At 31.7% G+C, this 20,078-nt stretch overlaps 1 protein-coding gene across 1 annotated transcript in view; it reads left to right on the top strand.

Annotated features, from left to right (window-relative positions):
* Positions 1-20,078, top strand: part of hyd (E3 ubiquitin-protein ligase hyd) — a 112,753-nt gene that overhangs the window by 78,141 nt on the left and 14,534 nt on the right. Inside the window, 13 exon segments of the mRNA XM_076499590.1 lie at positions 2,921-3,087; positions 3,507-3,604; positions 3,607-3,683; positions 6,961-7,116; positions 7,417-7,531; positions 8,399-8,512; positions 8,644-8,889; positions 9,168-9,421; positions 10,191-10,416; positions 11,998-12,224; positions 16,882-17,942; positions 18,281-18,500; positions 19,152-19,331. Coding sequence (XP_076355705.1) covers positions 2,921-3,087; positions 3,507-3,604; positions 3,607-3,683; positions 6,961-7,116; positions 7,417-7,531; positions 8,399-8,512; positions 8,644-8,889; positions 9,168-9,421; positions 10,191-10,416; positions 11,998-12,224; positions 16,882-17,942; positions 18,281-18,500; positions 19,152-19,331 — 3,141 coding nt within the window.

Genomic DNA, 20,078 nt, shown 5'->3' with positions numbered 1-20,078 from the left:
TTATTGTATATTTCATTATTTAATGAAATTCAAATACTTTAATAGTTATGCAACAAATGATATTGTGCAATGAGTAGCTTATATTTTAAATTGCTTGTACTGAGTTAATATTAGTGAGATTTCATTCACTCAAGCAAAAGGAGTGTATGTGTTGTATACCATGTGAAGTGTGGTCCTGAAGGAAGATAGTTGATACATGACTTTATAATGGTTGAATATACCTTGAGAGAGAGAGAGAGAGAGAGAGAGAAAAAGTCTATATGTAAAAACGGCTGGTATGGGTTGAGGAATTTTTTTATGTAGAGGAGTGAACAACATTTTGACCTTCTTTGGTCATCATCAGGTTCAAGAAAGTTGAAACGTTGTTTGCTCCTCTACATAAAATATTTCCTCAATCCATACCAGCTGTTTTTACATATATTTTTCTCTACAAGTGGGTTTTCTCATCATCATGGAGAGAGAGAGAAAGGTTCTTGCCTGAGAGTATGTCATTTGTGTCAAATTTATTGAATTGCACTTCTATTCTGAACATTGTACACATGATGATTCTCTCATTCCAGATGAGTAAAACTGATAGAAGTGATGCAAGTTACACATCTTTTCCTGGTCCACTTGTATTACAATTTAGAATAAGCCAGAAAACCCTCTAAGTGTTTCAGATTGAACATCAGATAAATGATCAACAGTGAGGTAAAATATGTTACGTACTTAAGCCTTATACCTCTTGTTCCTCTGAATTATAAACTCAAGTAATGTCAATCAAGCTGAAGCCAAGTGCAACAAATTCACATGAACAGAAAGCAGTTCATACTTATTTTATTCCAAGTGGGATACAAAAAGTTACTACTTGTAAAAGAAGTTTTGTGATTGATGTTTAGAAAATACTTGTACAGCATCAAGTATATCAGATTTAATAGGTTTTAATAGATTCATAAATTAGCTGGCATGACTGAAGAACTCTGTTGTTGTTAAATATCCATACAAGATACCTGCAAATCTATTTGAGAGATTCTCCTCATTAAATTATTCTGGATTATCCAACAGAATATACAGTTTTGGGTTTGGAAGTTTTGTTGTGAAGAGAGCAACATTATTTGTTATTCTTTGATGAGAAATTGTATTTCTCTCTCTTTTGTAACTGGACATGTCATTTTCCAGGAAATGATACCTGATCAGACTGTTTCACTGTGCAAAACCATTTATCGGAAAAGAAAGAATAATGTTGTCATTCTTGCTTAAGATATGTATATATATTCTGTGTATGCCACACATACATGAAAGAGATGACATTTATACATTCTAGAGGCAAATTTATAATATGCACAAGCAGTGGCTACTTGCTAAGCTAGTGGTAATGATATCCACTGATTAATATGTCAGTCCTTTATCCATATCTTGCTTATGATCAAAATAGTAATACAGCAATTACTCATCACACATTTCAAAATGATGATGAAAATATTCACACCACAGTACAACCACATCACAGAAAATGCTTCATTGTATCTCCTTCAAGAACTAACTGTAGAAAACCAAGGTGACATTCTTTTTGCAAAAGGGGTGTGACCAGCACTCTTCAAAGAAAGCAAGTCACCCAAAAGTTGTTACGAAATGGGGTGAGGGAAACATTAAATTGTAGTCTAAAACAGAAGAAGATACTTGGTATGGATTTGCTAACTTGTATGCTTCTTTTATTGAGCATTCTGTGGTCATTTTCTATGCCCTTTGCAACTGCTGTTAGCCTGCCTCCAAACATAACAAAGAAGCTAATATTGTTACTACATTTAGCATGCTTGACATAGTGAAACAACCTAGTACACTCCAATGGATTGTAGAGTCCAATGGTTTAGTTAGATAAAAGTTCCTGTGAAAAATGTTTGAAATAAGTTATGCTGATTTGGACTTTATGTAGTTTTGTAAAGAATATGGATATATATCAGTTGAAGCAATTAGTTTTGTATATAGAAGACATCTGAGGATGGACATGTGTTTGTGTGTGGTGTCGTTAATGAAAAGGATGATGTTTTGTGGAAAAATTCAGTCCAGCTTTGTGTGTCAAGCAAGGTGTACTTATTCAGGATTGACCATGAGAATAAAGCATGACCCACACATATATATGTACCAGCTAGGGATTGTTTATGTAATACATGGTTCAAGAGTAGTGGAGGTGCTCTACACACACATTGTGTGTAATGTTGTTACTTGTTCACGAGACCAGTTTTCATAACAGAAGTTATTCCGTGTGTTGAGAAAATTATTGGTAACACTTCCAATTAATTGGGAAATAATTAATTTGAACATGTGTTGCATGTGTGTGAAGTGTAACGTTGTGGGTAAATTATATATTGGCAGGATTAAAAATGATATTCTAGTGATTTTTTTCATCATTACTGAAATAAGGTAAGAAATCCATGGAGTATGCAAAATTACCATCTTAAATACTCTTATCTCTGCATAAGATTACCAATGTTTTTCCTTTAATTACAGATTCTTATATAAAATCACACTTTATCCTAGACCTTTCATTGTACAATTCATCAATTTCTCTGGTGTTTGTAGACTTGTTTATAGACATTGTGATTTTTCATCATAATTAATTTAATGTTTTAAAATTGTATAAAGCTGGTTTCTAAAAAAAACTGTTGCTTGTGGTTTTCATTTTCAAACAAATTAACTATAGAAGTAATAAGATATATATATATTTTTAATGTTTTGATCAGTATAAGTTAACTTTAGCATTTCTGCCTAACTGGTGAGCTCTGTATTTTCCTTTCCTTGGCTGAAATATTTAGGAAATTAACCTTGCTTTTTTAAACTCATCTAAATCATAAGGTTTAAAAATCTGAACTTATTCCTAACTGCTGCTTTTCAGATTTGAGTTTTAATTAGGATATTAAGCAACAAACTTGATCTTTTTAAGATGTTGGACACATTATTGACCACGTTGATTCGAGAGATGCAAAATGAATCTGTGCCTGGTCGACGAGCCGAAGCACGAACAGTTGCTCAGTGGTTTGTTCGTTCTGTGACAAGAATCTTTGTTATTTTAAGTGTAGAAATGGCCCCATGCACTGGACGAAAGAAAAGGTATATTTTTTTCTGTATTTTTTATTCCTTTTAATATTAGATCACCATCTTTAAAAGCTGGGTTTTCAGCTTATTCATAATTTTAACTAGTGTTTAAAAACTGTTACTGTTTTATTTTGATACTGTATCAGTCAGTTGAAATAAAGTTTTGTATTTGTGAGGAAAATAATTTGGTTATTTAAATTAAAGAGCATGTTAGTACCTCTTAGTTTATTAGAAAGTGTGATGTTGTTCATTATAAGTGACAGTAATACAATCACTGGTAGTTTTGTCATTATGCAGCAATGATTCATTCAGTTTGTATGAATATAAAAAAACAAACAAATTTGTAGTAGTGAGTTATTTCTATAAAAGCAATAATAAATTAATGAGGGTCAGTGGTTGTTTGACTGAACAGTTAGGTCTGTTTTACTGTATAGTATTGCTGGAGTATCTCAGCCAATAGCCAAATGTCGACGTGTTTTTCAAGCTCTGATAACATTAGCTGTGGAAGAACTTTGTGAAACTGCTGACTCTCTTTTGCTCCAGTTCGTCTAGGGGTCGCTCGACCCACAGCCCCATTTTCTCTTGTTTCTTCTTGCATTGATGCTGTGCAGGTAATGTTCTATTGGGTATTTATGGTTATTATAGTTATCAGTAAGATGATTAATATATCACGTTCTACAAAGAAGATCCATCATAATTTTATCAAAATAATGAAATTTTATCTTGATTTGTTTATATTGCAATGAAGTTTTATAGTTTGAATCTATTTGTATTTAATTCTATTACAGTAGGCTTCTGTATTGTATATAAACAAAACTCATGTGACCATAGTGGTATGTATAATATAACTCTGGAAGTTCTTGATGACAAACTTTCAGTAAACATTAAAAGTTTTTCAGATAAAAAGTCAGAATTTTTAATTAAGTATTTTTGCTAACACTTTGCATTTGGAGCAGTCAACACTGAGACTCCATGCAATTAGAAATAGTGATTTTCATGTAAGGATTACAAATACTTTCTCTTTCTGAAAATTCCTTTTATGTAATCTCTAAAATCTTCTAACTAATTATCAGATGTTTTTTTTCATTTTAACTTTATATATTATTTAATATTTATCATATATCTGTAAGGGGTCAGTCAATTTGACTGAGTTTGTAACCACAATAAAAAAGGAAATAAATCTAAATTACCTTTTTCTTTGTATTCTAGAATGGCTGAAAATAGTCACAGGAAACCAAAACTTAACTGAACAATATACATATATTTATACCTAATTTTAATGTTTTATTGACATTGAACTGTCTTTAATAATTCCATCATGCAAGTTGTTTGCATAGTGGTTGAGCTGCTTATGAGCATTTCTCGTGAATAATTGTTTTCCCCTTTATTACGCTTATATTACATAATCTAACTGTACCTAACCTAATATGTTTTTTTTAGCTTTTACATTTTAATTTTTTTAATTATAATAAAGGTTGTACTTAACAAACAAGAAATATAGGATTTACCTGGATTCACTAAATGTTTTATGTAATTAAATAATGCATCTAATAAAGAGGAGAAATGTAAACAATGTCCTGTAATTATTATAATTTTTCTGGCTTTCTTACAATGTGATAAGAGCTGTTAAAAATTTCTTGAGTTTTTCTGTGTTTTTTTGTGGGAATAAATGTGCAACTGGAAATAAAATAGTGAATTTTTATTATAGAAAACATTGTAATCTAATATGTCATTTGGCAGAGTAAAAGTATGGCTTTCTATTGAATATATAACTAATATTAATATTAAACATCTCAGATGTTTAATACCATATTATTATTGTTACTAAACGTTATAGAGGATGTGGCAGGGTATGGTAAAAGGGGTTTGATTTTCTAGTTTGTCTACATAAACAAATAACATTGAAGGTTATAACAATTATGCTTTGCCTGAGAGAAACCAATATTGTAATTAGTAATTTTCATAGCATTTCCTACTTTTGGGAAGGATGGGAAATAAATTAGAGAAGAGAGGAGACCTGGAGAGCAAATGTCACAATTCTCCTTCCAGGATAAATGGAGGATTTTTGAAGTGTTTCATTATAAAATGAAGGCTTAAAACTTGTATAAAAAATCATTTATTAAATGTTTTGATGTGATGTTTATTCATGTATTTTGATAATAAAGTGGTTCAATTAAATTTTGAATGAACTCCATAAAAAGATGTGGCATACACTGAAAAGGATTCCTGTAGGGAAATACTTAAACTTTCAGCTGTGTATGTTGCTTTTAATAATACTTAAACATTAATAAAAGTACATTTTTAGTTTTAACAAAGAATATGATTACATTAGTATGTTAAATAAACTGCAGTTCAAGTGCTACAGTTTTCTAATGTCAGTTCTCTGTACACTATGTATTATCATAGAACCTTTATATCTTATGTTTTTAGCTTGCTAGTAGTGACCATATCCAAAATTTGTTTTGCATAAGTTTGTGGTGAGAGAGTTTGTCTACAATTAAAGATCTCATTCAGAGTATTAGCAAAAGTAATTTGTGTTTGTAATGTTTTGTGTGCAACTTTCAGAAGAATTGATTATTGATCTGATATTCATATTGACTAACTTTCGATACGAACATCTCTTTTTGTGTGTCATGAGGTTTCACTGAGTTACAATCAGATTTAAAGTACTTGATCATTATAGTATATGAATGAACTTATCATCAAAATATGGCTAATAATACAAATTTTAGTATTATACAAGATTTAAATTCTTATTTTTATAAGACAATGTTAAAAACAAAATCCTAATTTTTTTCCCCTAGTACAAAAACAGTGACATTCATCCTCTAGGTATCCCCTTTTTTATTACTTATTTAGCACATGTCTGAGAAGTACATAATTTAACATAAATTACTTATTATATTTTAATTGCTGAGACAAAGCATTGTAAAACATTTTTTGCAAGGTGTGCTTGTAAGGTAGTCTGTGTAATGCACAATTCAATAGGGTAACATGAGCCACATGTCCACCACATGATTTGTAACTCCTATAATAGAAATATTAGTTAGAAACTGTTCCAAGGGCAATAAAATTTAAGTAGAAACAGATGCATAATGTTAAGAGTATAAATCTATTATGGATGAGAAAATGTAGTTTCATATTACAATTTGAAATCTTTCTACAAGGGAAAAAAGTGTAATTTAGATATATTTCTTATGTTTTTATTGTGGTTATAAGTCAGTCAAATTGACTAACCCGATGTAGTGTTAAGGTAGAGAAAATGTTAGATAGCATTACTTTTTCTGAAATTAAGTTAAAAGGTTTTTAGGGATTATACCAATAAAATTTCAGCATTTGCAGATAAAGAAAAGTATTTTTAATCTCAACATGAAAATCATTTTATACTCGGAGTCAAAATTGTGACTCCGTTTATTTATTACAGAGAAAAGTTTAGTGAAAATACTTCATTGAGAATTCTGATTTTTTTGTCTATTAAAGACTTTATTGCTGAAAATTTTCAAAATTTTGTGAAGATACACAAAACATAATACGTTTTAGTGTGAAAACTGTAAAGGAATTTTACACAACTGACCACAAACTAGTCAGTGGGGCTGTAGCAAGAGGGTTAAAATTTAACACATTGACTTCTGAAGTACTCTGCTGTTATCATGTTGACAGTTAAAATAATTTGACTGTTATAAAGAAACGTGTTCATCTAATGGTAACATGAAGCTATGAAGAAATTGTGAAAATCTTCTTGCTATAATTTTAATGGTGATTGTAAAACATACTTTAAAATAGTTCAGAAGAGTTATTTGTTGTTTAACCAATGGTTATTTGTATGTTTATTGGTTTGGAAGAATATATTTTCACTCGGGATGTCGTTTGTTAAATTAAATATGACAGGGTTCAGAGGAGCTGTTTGCTGTTGATCCTATGCTGACACGTAATAGCCAGCAAGAAGCTGTTTCTCAAATTAGTGGTGCAGGTGACAGCCAGACAGTAAACTTGGGTGTTGTGGGACAGGCAGAAAGTTCAGGAGATAGGGTAGAAGATCATGAGGTAAAAAATTAAAAGTATTTATGCTGTAAGACCAATTTTTATGCTTGGTCTTTGTATTGCATCATGTGTACCCGAGTTTTTGATTTTGTAACAAAATGTTTTAACTTAATTGATATTTTATTTTCTTTTTTTTTTTTGTTTCAGTAAATTCTATTCTCCCTACTTTGATACTTCTCAAAAGTTAACACAAGTTTCACACTATTCTTTCTTTTGTTTAATTTTTCTTTATGTTTATATTCATAAACTTTTCTGAAGCTAGTTATTGTGAGTATAGTACAATAATAATACTAATGTCTTTAGGTGGATGTTCTTCAAGCTGTTGAGGGTGAAGATCCAGATCACGAGGAAAGTGAAAGAGATGAACCTGCTGAGGTATCTGAACATGACAATGTACAACCTGAAAACCATGATGATGGTAAGATTTTATCTTCTCTACTTTAAAATTATTGTAATTCGTGTTATTCAAGCTCATTTTGAATGACAGTATGATCTTTGTCTTAATTTTAACAGTTATAAAATATCTTTCAGAAGTTGTTTTTCACTGTTGTATTTGTAATTAGTTAAAAAAAATTGCTGAAATCACATTTGGTTATTTACTACAAAATATCATTACGTGCCTGTGATACACTACAAATTATATATTCAAATTCTCTGTCTTTTCTTTCACCTTTATGGCCAGGTGTTAGAATTGCTTCATCTGTAAATCTAAAAGTTCACAGGTAATGTTCTTTTGCCACAAAATCGTGCTCCACACTTTGGGGCCATGTGTAAACTATAAGAGTGATGATCAAATTCCACTGTTCATTCATACAAAGTCTCTTGCTGGGACAGTGGCAAGTCTTTGGCTTTACAAGGCTAGACTCAGAGGTTTGATTCCCCTAGATGGACACAGCAGATTGCCCAATGTGGCTTTGCTATAAGAAAAATGCAAATACAGACAATCATACAAGAGTTGGCAATGGCAACTGAAAACTGGCTTAGTTCCATAGAGTCTGTGAATAAAAATTTTGTAGCATTTCACAAAATTCTGAAATAAATTGTTCACAGAGTTATGGAGTAATTTCCTTATAACCTAAAGCTAGGAGAAACATAATTTTTAAACCTTAGAAGTAATTCAATTTATGATACTTTATTTTAATCAACTAATTTTGTGTACCCTATTTTGTATAGTTATAATATTTATAAAGTTCATTCAGTAATTTTAAAAAGTTGATGTACAACATACCACCATGCCTTCGTATTACATTTTAACAATAATGCTTTCATGTTTAACTTATCATAGAAAGTGATAGTGACAGCGACAGCAACCCAGATAGTGCATCATATCAAAGTAACCAGGACAACACCAGTGCTCAACGTAGTGCTACTACAGGGGCAACTGCTGGCTCAGATACAGGTAAGCAACTCTGTATTGATTGATTTCTTTTTAGGAGGGAAATTTTTAGAGTCAGTGAAAATTTTCTTACTGTAAGGTAATTAGTATTATTGAAAACATTTGCACTTGTTGTCATATATTATTTTTTCTAGGTGTTGCCAGTTTACCTTACTTCTCAGAAGATGATTCAGCAGAGTCTTCTAATGCTGAAGAAGAAGAAGAGAGTGAAGCAAGGGAGACAGAACCTGACACAGAGGAACTAGCTTTTTTAGATGAACAGCTAGAGAGACGAACTAGTGGCGGAGGGGCGACTGGCCCACGACCAAACCTAGCTCCTCAACACATGCAATGGGCAATACGCCAGAGGGAACAAAGTCGTAACACAGTCACTGCTTCTGGTGAGGAAATAAAGGCTGATTTGAGTCCTTCTTGTCAGTTAATAACTACAGTTTCACAATATAAACATCCAAAAATGATGATTTTTATCACATCTTTTTTATTTTCAAATCTGTTTGTCTTTTATATTGTTTGTTTTACTTGTGTGTAACCCAGAAGTTTATTTTTGGCATTTAATGATTTAATTAATTTATAGTTTGTTTTGTGATTATTAACTTGGTTGAAATGTGGTTAGTTCTGGTACATCTATTGTATGACTTGAACATTGATTTGTTTGAAGGATCTGGTGGAATAATTTACATTGATCATTCTTCTCTTCGACGCACTACAAATGCAAACACGTCTGTTGCGGCAGCTGTTGCTCAGGAATGTGCTGTTACCACGACAACAACTTCTGTCTCACTGGCTCGAGCATTTGCAATAGTAATTCGTCAGATTGCAGATCTCCTAACAATGTTACAAGATTACACTGCCCTTACTCCAAATTTAGCTTGTGTTCTAGATGTACCATATCAAGAATCAGATAATTTACAGGTAGTTTTAATTTTAAAATTTTCTGTCTTAAATTGTACAATCTAGATTATTTGTGTACATACTAAGTATTTATCAACAATTATTAACACTATGATACCAAATCTTGAAAATGAATAAAGTTTGTGTTGTGATTTGTCTATTAGTATTTCTTATAAATTAAACCAATAATTAAACTTGAGAATGTTTATTAGTTATAAATCTATTTATGATAATGTGATACTTATCAGCTGAAATGTTTTGTTGATCGGTATCAGTTTTTCAGCAATTAATAACTTAGTTTTTCTTCTATCTTGCATCAACCTGTAACCAAATATTGTACTTATTTTATAATAATATACTTAGCCATATATTCAGATGCAGTTCATTATTGTGAAATATTTTCTATTTACTCTGTAGTTTATAAAAACCAGTTACCTGTGAAAGTTAACATAAATATTATATAAGGAAACTGGTTCTAAAGTATTCTTACATGTTAACTATTATTTTTGTTGATTGACTTGTTATAATATGAAAGGTGTTATCTAATTTCTTGCTTATTTGGTTTAGCAACCAAAGACTGCCCAGTAAATACAATCTTTAGTTAATTAGTTCATTCAGTTAGATCATATTTATATTATCATCTTAAATTGAATTATACAAACATCTTCCTTGCGTATGTAGCTTGTTTGTGATACTTATTCTGGTTTGAAACACTGTTAAATTAGGCAAATCTTTGTGTCTTATAGCAATAAACTCTTAATTAAGAAGTTTTTATTTGATTTATAATTAGTATTACTTGGAATACCGCTTGAAACCCACCTGGGAGTGGCTTACTACAGTTATGGACTCCACTGAGGCTCAGTTACGGTTTGGAAGTGCATTGGCTAACATTTCTGATCCTCCTCATCGCTCTCATTCCTTACCAATTCAACATATTCGTTTTACTCGACGTAATGAGGACACTCGTAACCTACAAGTACTTGACAGCCGTCGCCGTGGCCGGTTTACCCAGACAGGTAATTTTTAATTTTACTCTTCGTGTTTAGCTTGATTTGGCTAAACTAGCTCATCTCTGTATTTATTAAACCAGCATATTTATCTTGAAGGATATTATAATTAAGAGGATACTTCTTTTTAACATGTCTTATTTAATGAATAACTTGCATTTGTGATCAGAGTAGAGCAAGGAAGCTAACTAATGTTTTATAAGTGGCCATTACATTTGATCATTTATTTTGGTTTTATAATTGTAAGTTAAAACAATAAACATAGTTGATGGTCATGTTGTATTTGTAGTACATAAATTAGGAATCAATAACATATATATTTTAATTTTATGATAACCCAGAAATTTACAGATAATTTTATAACACTTTTAACAGAAAAACTTGAATATTATAAATAAACTTTACTACAATATAAAAATGCAGTTGTGATAATGAAGGTACATTTTCACAACAACTATGTTTTAATATCTTTCAAGTAATATAACAAAAACAGTTTCTTCTTAAAGTTATCCAAAGTTTCAATACATGGATTACATCAGATACATTCTGATGCTCATAATTTACAGTGTGTAGAAGTACTGATTTTTTTTTTAACAACTTCAAGATGGCCAGGTGGTTAAGGCACTTGACTCATAATTTATTGCACCCTAGACCTCTTTCTTAATATTTCCTTTAGAAATGTGTTGTCGTAATTTAATTTTCTTATCTCAATCTCACTTTACAATGCTAATAAAGAGACAGGCGTGGCATGGCCAGATGGTTAAGGCACTCGACACGTAATCTCAGGGTTGTGGGTTTGAATCCCAATCACACCAAACATGCCCACCCTTTCAGCTGTGGGGGCATTATAATGTTCAGTCAATCCCACTATTCGTTGGTACAAGAGTAGCCCAAGAGTTGGCGGTGGGTGGTGATGACTAGTTGCCTTCCCTCTAGTCTTACATTGCTAAATTAGGGATGGCTAGTGCAGATAGCCCTCAAGTACCTTTGTATGAAATTCAAAACAAACAAAAACAACTTCAAGATTTGATTGAAGCCAGTTCTATTAGCAGCAGAAGCTGCTAGCCAGCTATATTTTCCTTATCATCAGCAGTTCATTCAAGAAGAATTAGAAAAAAAGTTGGCAATTGCTGCCAGACAGTGGAAAAGAATAGTTGAATTTGACAGTTTCTCTTTTAAGGGCCAACATTTTTTTAACTTTTGTTTTGATGGCTATTTTAATGCACTAAATTTTCAACACTTGCATATTCGTGTCACCTTTAAACCATTATTATTTATAAACTGTACAAAATATTAAATACAAAATTCAATTCGTATAGTGAAACTAATGTGCAGTTTTAGTTGTTAGTAAATGTATAATTCTATCGTTAAATTTGATACTCACACATCTGGGAAGTAGTATGAATTTTGGTAATTGTTAGATGTAAAATCTTGTTTGAAAGTTAGTATAGCTGTTAAGCATTTTGTACATTGGTTAAAAATAATTTTATTTAATTTTTTTTAGAAATCTTTGTTAAATCATAATTTTTAAACACTTTTACAAACCTAACACTGTTTTGAAATTACCATAACTATAAGCATCTTTTTTAGGGTCTGACAGTGTATCGGCTCGGAGAGATTTTCTGTCTTATGCTCTTTCCCTAATGAGAGCTCATCATAATGAACACTTTGATTCTCTTCCTGTGATTGACATATCTTCCCTTAGGCATGTGGCTTATGTGTTTGATGCTCTCATCTATTACATGCGGTCAGGATTAGATGGCGCTGCAGGGGATGATCTTCGTGATGGATTGTCTCTGGATGCTTGGAATGATCAGGTAAGTCTTCCTAAACATGTAAATATTAATATCACAATATAATGTCATTTCACAATATATTTTAATAATCTTGAACCTTGATGTGCAATCAAATTATATAAACTAAAACAAAATTTGAATTCATTTTGATTTTGAAATGGAGATTGTATTCTTTGTTTAATCAGTGATTTAGAAATTATTGTTATGTAGTTTGTTTTTTTGTTTTTTTTTAAATAGAATTGTCCGTTGTAGAACTTAAGATTTTCCTTCAGAGCTAAGTATTACTGTTAACACCAATAGATGGCAGCATGAATATATTATGCTACAATTAATCTATGATGCACAGTATAGGTGTAGCCTACGTAACATATTATCCCTTTTGCATTGATAAGTTCTTGAATGACATCCATGTCATTTATTTTCCAGTTAGATTTCCTAATTTGTTACAAATCTGTCTCAGTGATTGGTCTGTATAAACCAATCATATCATCCATTCTAAAATATAACTAGTAACAGTGAAACTGATATGCTGATATTAAACAGCCCAGACAGTTAAGTGATCATCCCAAAATTTATTAGTGATTTATATGGAATTTTTCAGTTATATGCTGTGTATTACCCAAAATATAATTGATTAATATGAATTTATACAGGTTTGGGTTGTTGCTGTTTTATGGATTTATCTTTGTTGTTTGTACCATTCTTTTGGATAAATATACCCTACATATACCTTACATATTGTATAGTATTCAAAAACTTGAATTGTTTTCTTATGTTTAGTTCAACAATATATAGAAACCTACACAACTTTAATAGCCCAGCAAATGCTATCCAGACATTGTTATAAATAAAATCTAGTATTTAATGTAAAGTGGTGTCTGGTAAACTATCATGCAGAACAATTTATTAACATGAAGAAAACAAAATGTACATTCATAGTACCATCTTATCTGTGATCATGCAAGTTCTCATGCAATGGAAATTACCAGCTTTGTTTTTATAATGAAATCATCTGACTTGTTATATTGGTTTCTTTTTTTTAATTTTATACGTTATGGGGAAGCTATTACCCCTATCAATGACTTCTAACTGGAAATATCACATTCTTTACACCATCAGGTCTAGTAACCTGAGGAAAGTTGTATCTACATTGTCTATTTACCACTGAAAAACAACATATTGTTTGAAATAAGCAAAAGAAGAGGAGGAAAAACAAGTCATGAAATTTATAAAACTGCAATTTCTGAGGCCTAATATAACTTGAAATAAATATTTACAATTATGTAAAACAATGAAAATCCCAAGACTTGCGTACAACTGTGGTTTCATAATGCAGGAAATTTTATACCTAGAATGAGCTGTTTACTAAAAAACACTTACTGGGGTTGGTATTTAATTATTGTACAAATAAAAATTCTGTGATATATTAGGCATTCTGTGAACAGGGAAATAATTCAATCTTGTATTTCATAAACTCTCTAAGTTCAGAATAGGAAAACTGAAAGTTTGATGAGCTAATTTCAATTACATGCCAGGTTTTGTCAGGATTTCTATGGTGGCAATTTTTGAAAGATGGTATCAATACGTGTTAACTGAAGATTAACATAAAACTATGAACACATACACACAGTCAATGCACATAAATAGTTTGCATGATCATGTATGATAAAACAAAAAAACATTTTACGTTTATAAAATGTGTATGATTTTGGTATCCCTCATCCTTCAAATGTCTCCAGAATGAGAAGCTCCAAGTTGTTGTATTGACCTTTTGTAGTTTTTTGTTGTTGTTGTTTGTTCATTTGTAACCTGAAATTTTTTAACAATTCATTTTTCAGTTCTAAGAATTCTGATTTAGGGAGTTCAGGCTTTTCTAACTCAGGCCCATAATCTTGCTTTCCATTTTTATCCACAAATAATAGTTTATTGACTTTCCAGTGAATTTCTCATGTCTCAGGAGCTATAAAAAGTATTTTGTGAACTATCATCATTTGAGTCTGGGTGTATATTTTTGTAGGAATATAAATAGACTTTTCTTCTCACCTTTAGAATCCTTTTACAGTTACATTAGATTCCATTTCACAAGAACTCATTCCAGTTTCTGTAATAAGTATGCTTGATCTTTTCTTTCTTTCCTGCTGCTGTATGTACACAACAAATTCTATTTTTTACAGCCAAGAATAAGTTTTTGTCCTTTGACCATAATTGCTACTCCTATGTTGGCTGTGTACCTATATCTGTAGCTTCTCTTACTTCATCCTTCTCAACAACTCAGTAATATATGAAACTCCATCCATGTCCACATTGCTAGTGTCTGTAACAGTACATCTTTTTTTGTAAATTGCTTATGGAGCAGTGCTTCTTGTTACTAAACCAGGAAAAATAGAATTATTTAGGTTTATTTGATATATTTATTACAGCAATTACAACACCAGAAATATCAGTTTGAAAGCATGCAATACATATTGATACATTTGCTGTAAATGACAAAGGTAAGAATCAAAACTTACATTGTACAACCAACTTTGTTAGAGCCGCATGGAAATTACACTGCTTGGGATATGGATAATTATCATAAAGAGCTATAAATATTGTAATAAAATATTGTAATTTATTCTGTGGTTTGAAATAAAAATTGTATTAAAACTTTTCTTGAAAAAGGATAAGAAGCTTTGTCAAATGCCATTGAAACATGTGCGTACTTTCACATGCTGAATAGTTACCTTGCTGACACATGCTGAATAGTTACCTTGCTGACACATGCTGAATAGTTACCTTGCTGACACATGCTGAATAGTTACCTTGCTGACACATGCTGAATAGTTACCTTGCTGACACATGCTGAATAGTTACCTTGCTGACACATGCTGAATAGTTACCTTGCTGACACATGCTGAATAGTTACCTTGCTGACACATGCTGAATAGTTACCTTGCTGACACATGCTGAATAGTTACCTTGCTGACACATGCTGAATAGTTACCTTGCTGACACATGCTGAATAGTTACCTTGCTGACACATGCTGAATAGTTACCTTGCTGACACATGCTGAATAGTTACCTTGCTGACACATGCTGAATAGTTACCTTGCTGACTTCTTTCTCACACTTGTGAAAAGTATTGAAACTCAAACTGTGCAGCCAAGATAGAGCACAATTCTGTTTGTGAAAATATCTAACACTTGTGTTGGTCAAACTCTAAAAAGCAACAGCATTGATATTATCATGTCCTGTGTTTGGTGAGCTGTCTGTTTGAATTAATTTACACATTCATTCACAAAAAACATACCTCTCTGAAACAAAATATGTTTTGTGTGACTTCAGGTTTGTCTGTAAATGAAAGTCCATCAGTTGCATTTGACAGAATGCTTTCTTGTGTGATGCACTGAAAAAGAAAGGTTTTGTGGTTCATCTACCTTTGTTTTACCTTTTTTTGTTTTGTTTTTTAAAATTACACCCACGATTATTTATTTTTGACAGGGGAATTTTTCTTTTGTTTTAGTCATGTTTCAAATGTGTGTGAAGTACAAACTATTGCAGTGAAAAATGGTTTTTGCCCATAGGCATTGTACACAGTTAGGAAAAGTGGCCAATGTATAACCTGGATTACTATTTCATAAGTCAATACCAACCATTGTCCATCCTCCTAGCCAACACTGAATGTTACATGAATGACCTTCACAATCAATATAATGAAAATAAATGAGGAAATAAAATATCAATGATCTGTCACTAAAAACATAAAGCTCTAAATAGGAATAAATAGGAATTATTTTATTTTAGTGAAGTAAAATCATAATATGATCATGGAATATTTGAAAAGAAAGAGTAGTTGGCCTAGCTTTCACTTAACCATTTTTAGGACATTGACAATAAGCAAACCATGGTCCAGGTAAATAGCCACAAGGTAAAAAGATAGCCAGAAGTCAGAAAACAGAAAGTAACTAACAAATAATACAACAGCACAAGTTTAATTGGCATGTTTCTCTCACCGAGAACTAAGCCTTACTGTTTTTTCTGTGGGAATTGTTTAGTTCATCTCTTACAATATGTATTACTTTAATTGATTTATCATTTAGGAATAAATCATAAATGTAATTGAGATGATAACCTTGTAAATATGAGTAGGCTTATGATTGTTTTTATCTTCTTATTTCTTAAAATTATGACAAAATTGAATGTTTGCATAAAAATCATTTTAAAGATATTTCATTGTAAAAATAAAATTGAAAAACACTCAAATGTCATGAAGAATGACTATTTACAAATGGTTGAATACTTTAACCACACAAGTCTTATATTGAACTGAATTTAATAGTTACAAAGTAACATTTTTAAAATTCATTCAATAAAAGACTGTTATGTAAGACTTTTGATTTATATATATGGCTAAATTTGTAATGTTTTGTTATTTTTTAAGAAGTTATTTTTTGGAATATTTTATTTACCAATCTTGGAAAAACACATTAATAACATTATTTTCATACCTGTATAAAGGTGAAAGAAAATCTTAATTATGTTGTTTCAGAATAGGTTTAGCAGTACTTAGCCTCTTTTCAGGAGGCATAAGCATTTGCAATGAATTAACCAAAACTTCTGTGTAGGGAATTCAGATATTCTAGTTTATGTAAGTTCATTTCACAATGATGATTGTAATATGATGAAAATATTTCTCTAGGATGAAAATGATAATGAGGATCAAGATGATGATGAAACTCCTTCTGTCTTGATGGACATCTACAATGCAGAGGATGACTCTCCACTCTCTACATCCAAGGGAAGAAAACATGCTTTCTTCCAACGTTCTGAATCTACTTTGTTTCTTGGCTGTCCTCCCCCTGACCCTTTTGCCACTCCATTGTCTGAAGCCTTACCCTTAGCAGACCAGCCCCATCTGTTAACCCCTAATGCTCGAAGAGAAGATCTCTTCAGCACTCCACGACAAACTGGCCCAAGTACTAACACGGGAGAAACCATTCATGAAACTTGTTCTGCATATAACCTCTATGAAAACTTACCAACCAGGCTTGGCTTATCTATAAGGAGTGATCTACACAGCCAACATTTTCCCTTATATCCTTTCCACACTGTTGCTTCTACTTCTGTTACAAATAGTTCCAGCTGTGGACCACTTCCATCTGCTCCACCACTTCCTACTACACTTCCTCCAGTTCCACCTCCACCTCCAGAACAAGAATCAACAGATTTTGAGATGGCTAATGCCACCCAGACACAGGCTCAACCAACTTTTCCTAACAATTCATTTTCTATTGCTTCTGCTACTAATACCACTTCAAGTTCTGCTATGGTCAGTGAAGCATCAGTTAGTGCTGAATGGTTTCCATCCCTGTCTAATAGAGGTATTCCTGGAGCCAGTGGACTATACTCTGGAAGTGAGTCCAACAACCAGTCAGTGACACCCTCTACGGAGAGTTCAAGAGCTCCGATCATTGTGGCTGCACCTAGCAAGCGGGAGGCTCCATCACCTGTGAAGTCCAGTGTTATTGTGCATGCTGGATCTTTCAGACCTTCAAGTACTTTGACATCTGACCAGAGTTCTGGTATGTCTCACTGCACGTCAGCACCAAGTCCCGTGGCTGAAGTTACTATTACTTCCAGCTATCTGTATCCATCAACAACCATGTCCAATACTAGTATGTCTACTTCCAGCAGGGTAGATTCAGGTCTCCTCTGTCAAGAAACATCATTAGGCTCAGGGCCAGGATCAACTTCAGTCAGGTAAACATCTGTTCCTGCAGCATCTGTAAGTTATTAAATTTTGTTGTTTTAACTTGAGTTAACTCATAGCTACCATATAAATACAAATAATATAAAAAAATAATCAAGCTCATTGTGAAACAGCTTATTAGTAGAAAATTTTACAGGATGCCTATGCTTACATTCAACTGTTAAAGAGTCACTTGAGTGCCTTGACACCTGATGTGTTTTCTGTAGGTCCAAAGTTGAGGAACAGTGCATGTAAGATTATACAAAAAGCAAATGCTTTTCTTGAATGTTTAGTTGTTAAACAAGGAGAAAATGATTTTAATCATGTTATAAATATGTATATTTTTCAGAGCTCAGAACACATTTGGCCAACTAGTTTCTCATGATGTGTTATTGGGGAGGTGGCGACTTTCTCTTGAACTCTTTGGTCGAGTATTTGTAGATGATGTGGGTGCAGAACCAGGCTCTGTCATTAGTGAACTTGGTGGTTTTCCTGTAAAGGAAGCTCGATTCAGGAGGGAAATGGAAAAATTACGAAATTCCCAACAACGAGACTTGAATTTGTCAAAGGTAATCTGATATTATGGTCACTAATTTTAAAGTTTTTCGACAGAACTTGTTTTGTTATGTTGCTTTTCTGTGTAATTTTACTGAATTTGATCTTATATAGCAGATAATGAAACACTTACTTTAACTATATGGATAACAAAAATTTCTATAAAAACAAATAGTAACCTATTGCTATTAAAATATGCTAGGGAAGGTTTTTGTGGGAATACTTTTGACTATTTATATGTTTAAGAATTGCCATACTTTCATGATTCCAAATTGTTTGTCTGAAAAGCATCATTGCTAAGAGTATATATACTGATTTGAAGCTCTTTAGTGAAAAAACTAGTCTTTATTTACTGCATAATTCCATATATTGTACTGAATATTTAATAATTTAACAAGTTTGATACAGTATAATACTTATTAGAGTATTTATGATTATCTGATAGCTTTTTGTTTTCATCTTGATAGTCAGGTATTGAAACTTTAATAATTTCAAAAATGCTTACTACACTGTAAGAATATCTTTAATATTAGATAAAAGAAAGTTTTATTCGTTTGTAAAATTTGTTTGCCAGAAGAGATCTCTTAACATTTAAAATTTGCAAGTTTTACATATTTTCTAATTACACTAAGGTTCTGTCTTACTGTTGTGTGATTTGTTCTTAGGTTGATCGATCTAGAACAACATTATTACAACAAACCTTTAAAGAACTAAACACCCACAATAGCCGGAGGATAGCAGGTAGCACTCCACCTCTGGCAGTGTCACGTGTTAAAGTGACCTTTAAGGATGAACCTGGTGAAGGAAGTGGAGTAGCACGCAGTTTCTATACTGCTATTGCAGAGGTATGTTAGACAGCTGTAGTTTAATTTAAAATATTAGCTTAGTTGCATAAATGTGTAACACATTATTGGTAGAAGATCTATAAAAAGTATAGATTACAGAAATTGAATTGTAATGATGTGTGAAATCGCATTACACAGATTTATTGGAGTAAATTATTGGAGTAAAGGTTTAATTACCAATGTTTCTCTGTGTGCAACATAAATGGTTTTATAGGTTTATGCAGGATCATTCAGTGGTTAGATTTTAGACATTTTATTGTATATCTTACACAACATTCCATTTAATTGAGGTACTTAAATCATTAGATTTTATGAAAAACATTGGAACAGGATGTCTTAGTTATGTGTATGCTATATGTACATGTTATTGTGCAACAATAACTATAAAAGTGCTGAATACAATATTGCAGTACAGTCCAAATGTCAAAAATTAGTGTTTCCTTGCTTTAAAGCTTCAAGCTCTAATTAAATATTGCTTGTTGTTTCCCATTGTTGTAAGTTTTTGAGACAATGTTGTTTCACACCTTCCTGATACAGGATTTGTTAGTAAATAACTTAAGTTGTGCCTTGTGATTATACACACTGAAAATTAAACATAGGGCATACTTAAAGCAATCTGAATTAATAATAAATATGAACTGATGAAAGTGAGATTAACTATATTATAATGTTTGTTTTAGATTAGATCTTGAAGTGAAATACATAATTTTTCCAAAGTAAAAATTAAAAAATTTAAATGGAAGTTTT

Source organism: Tachypleus tridentatus, chromosome 4, assembly GCF_004210375.1.
Source record: "Tachypleus tridentatus isolate NWPU-2018 chromosome 4, ASM421037v1, whole genome shotgun sequence".
Taxonomy (NCBI): domain Eukaryota; kingdom Metazoa; phylum Arthropoda; class Merostomata; order Xiphosura; family Limulidae; genus Tachypleus; species Tachypleus tridentatus.
Note: the sequence above shows the minus strand (reverse complement) of the source record. Positions and strands in the feature narration are given on the sequence as shown.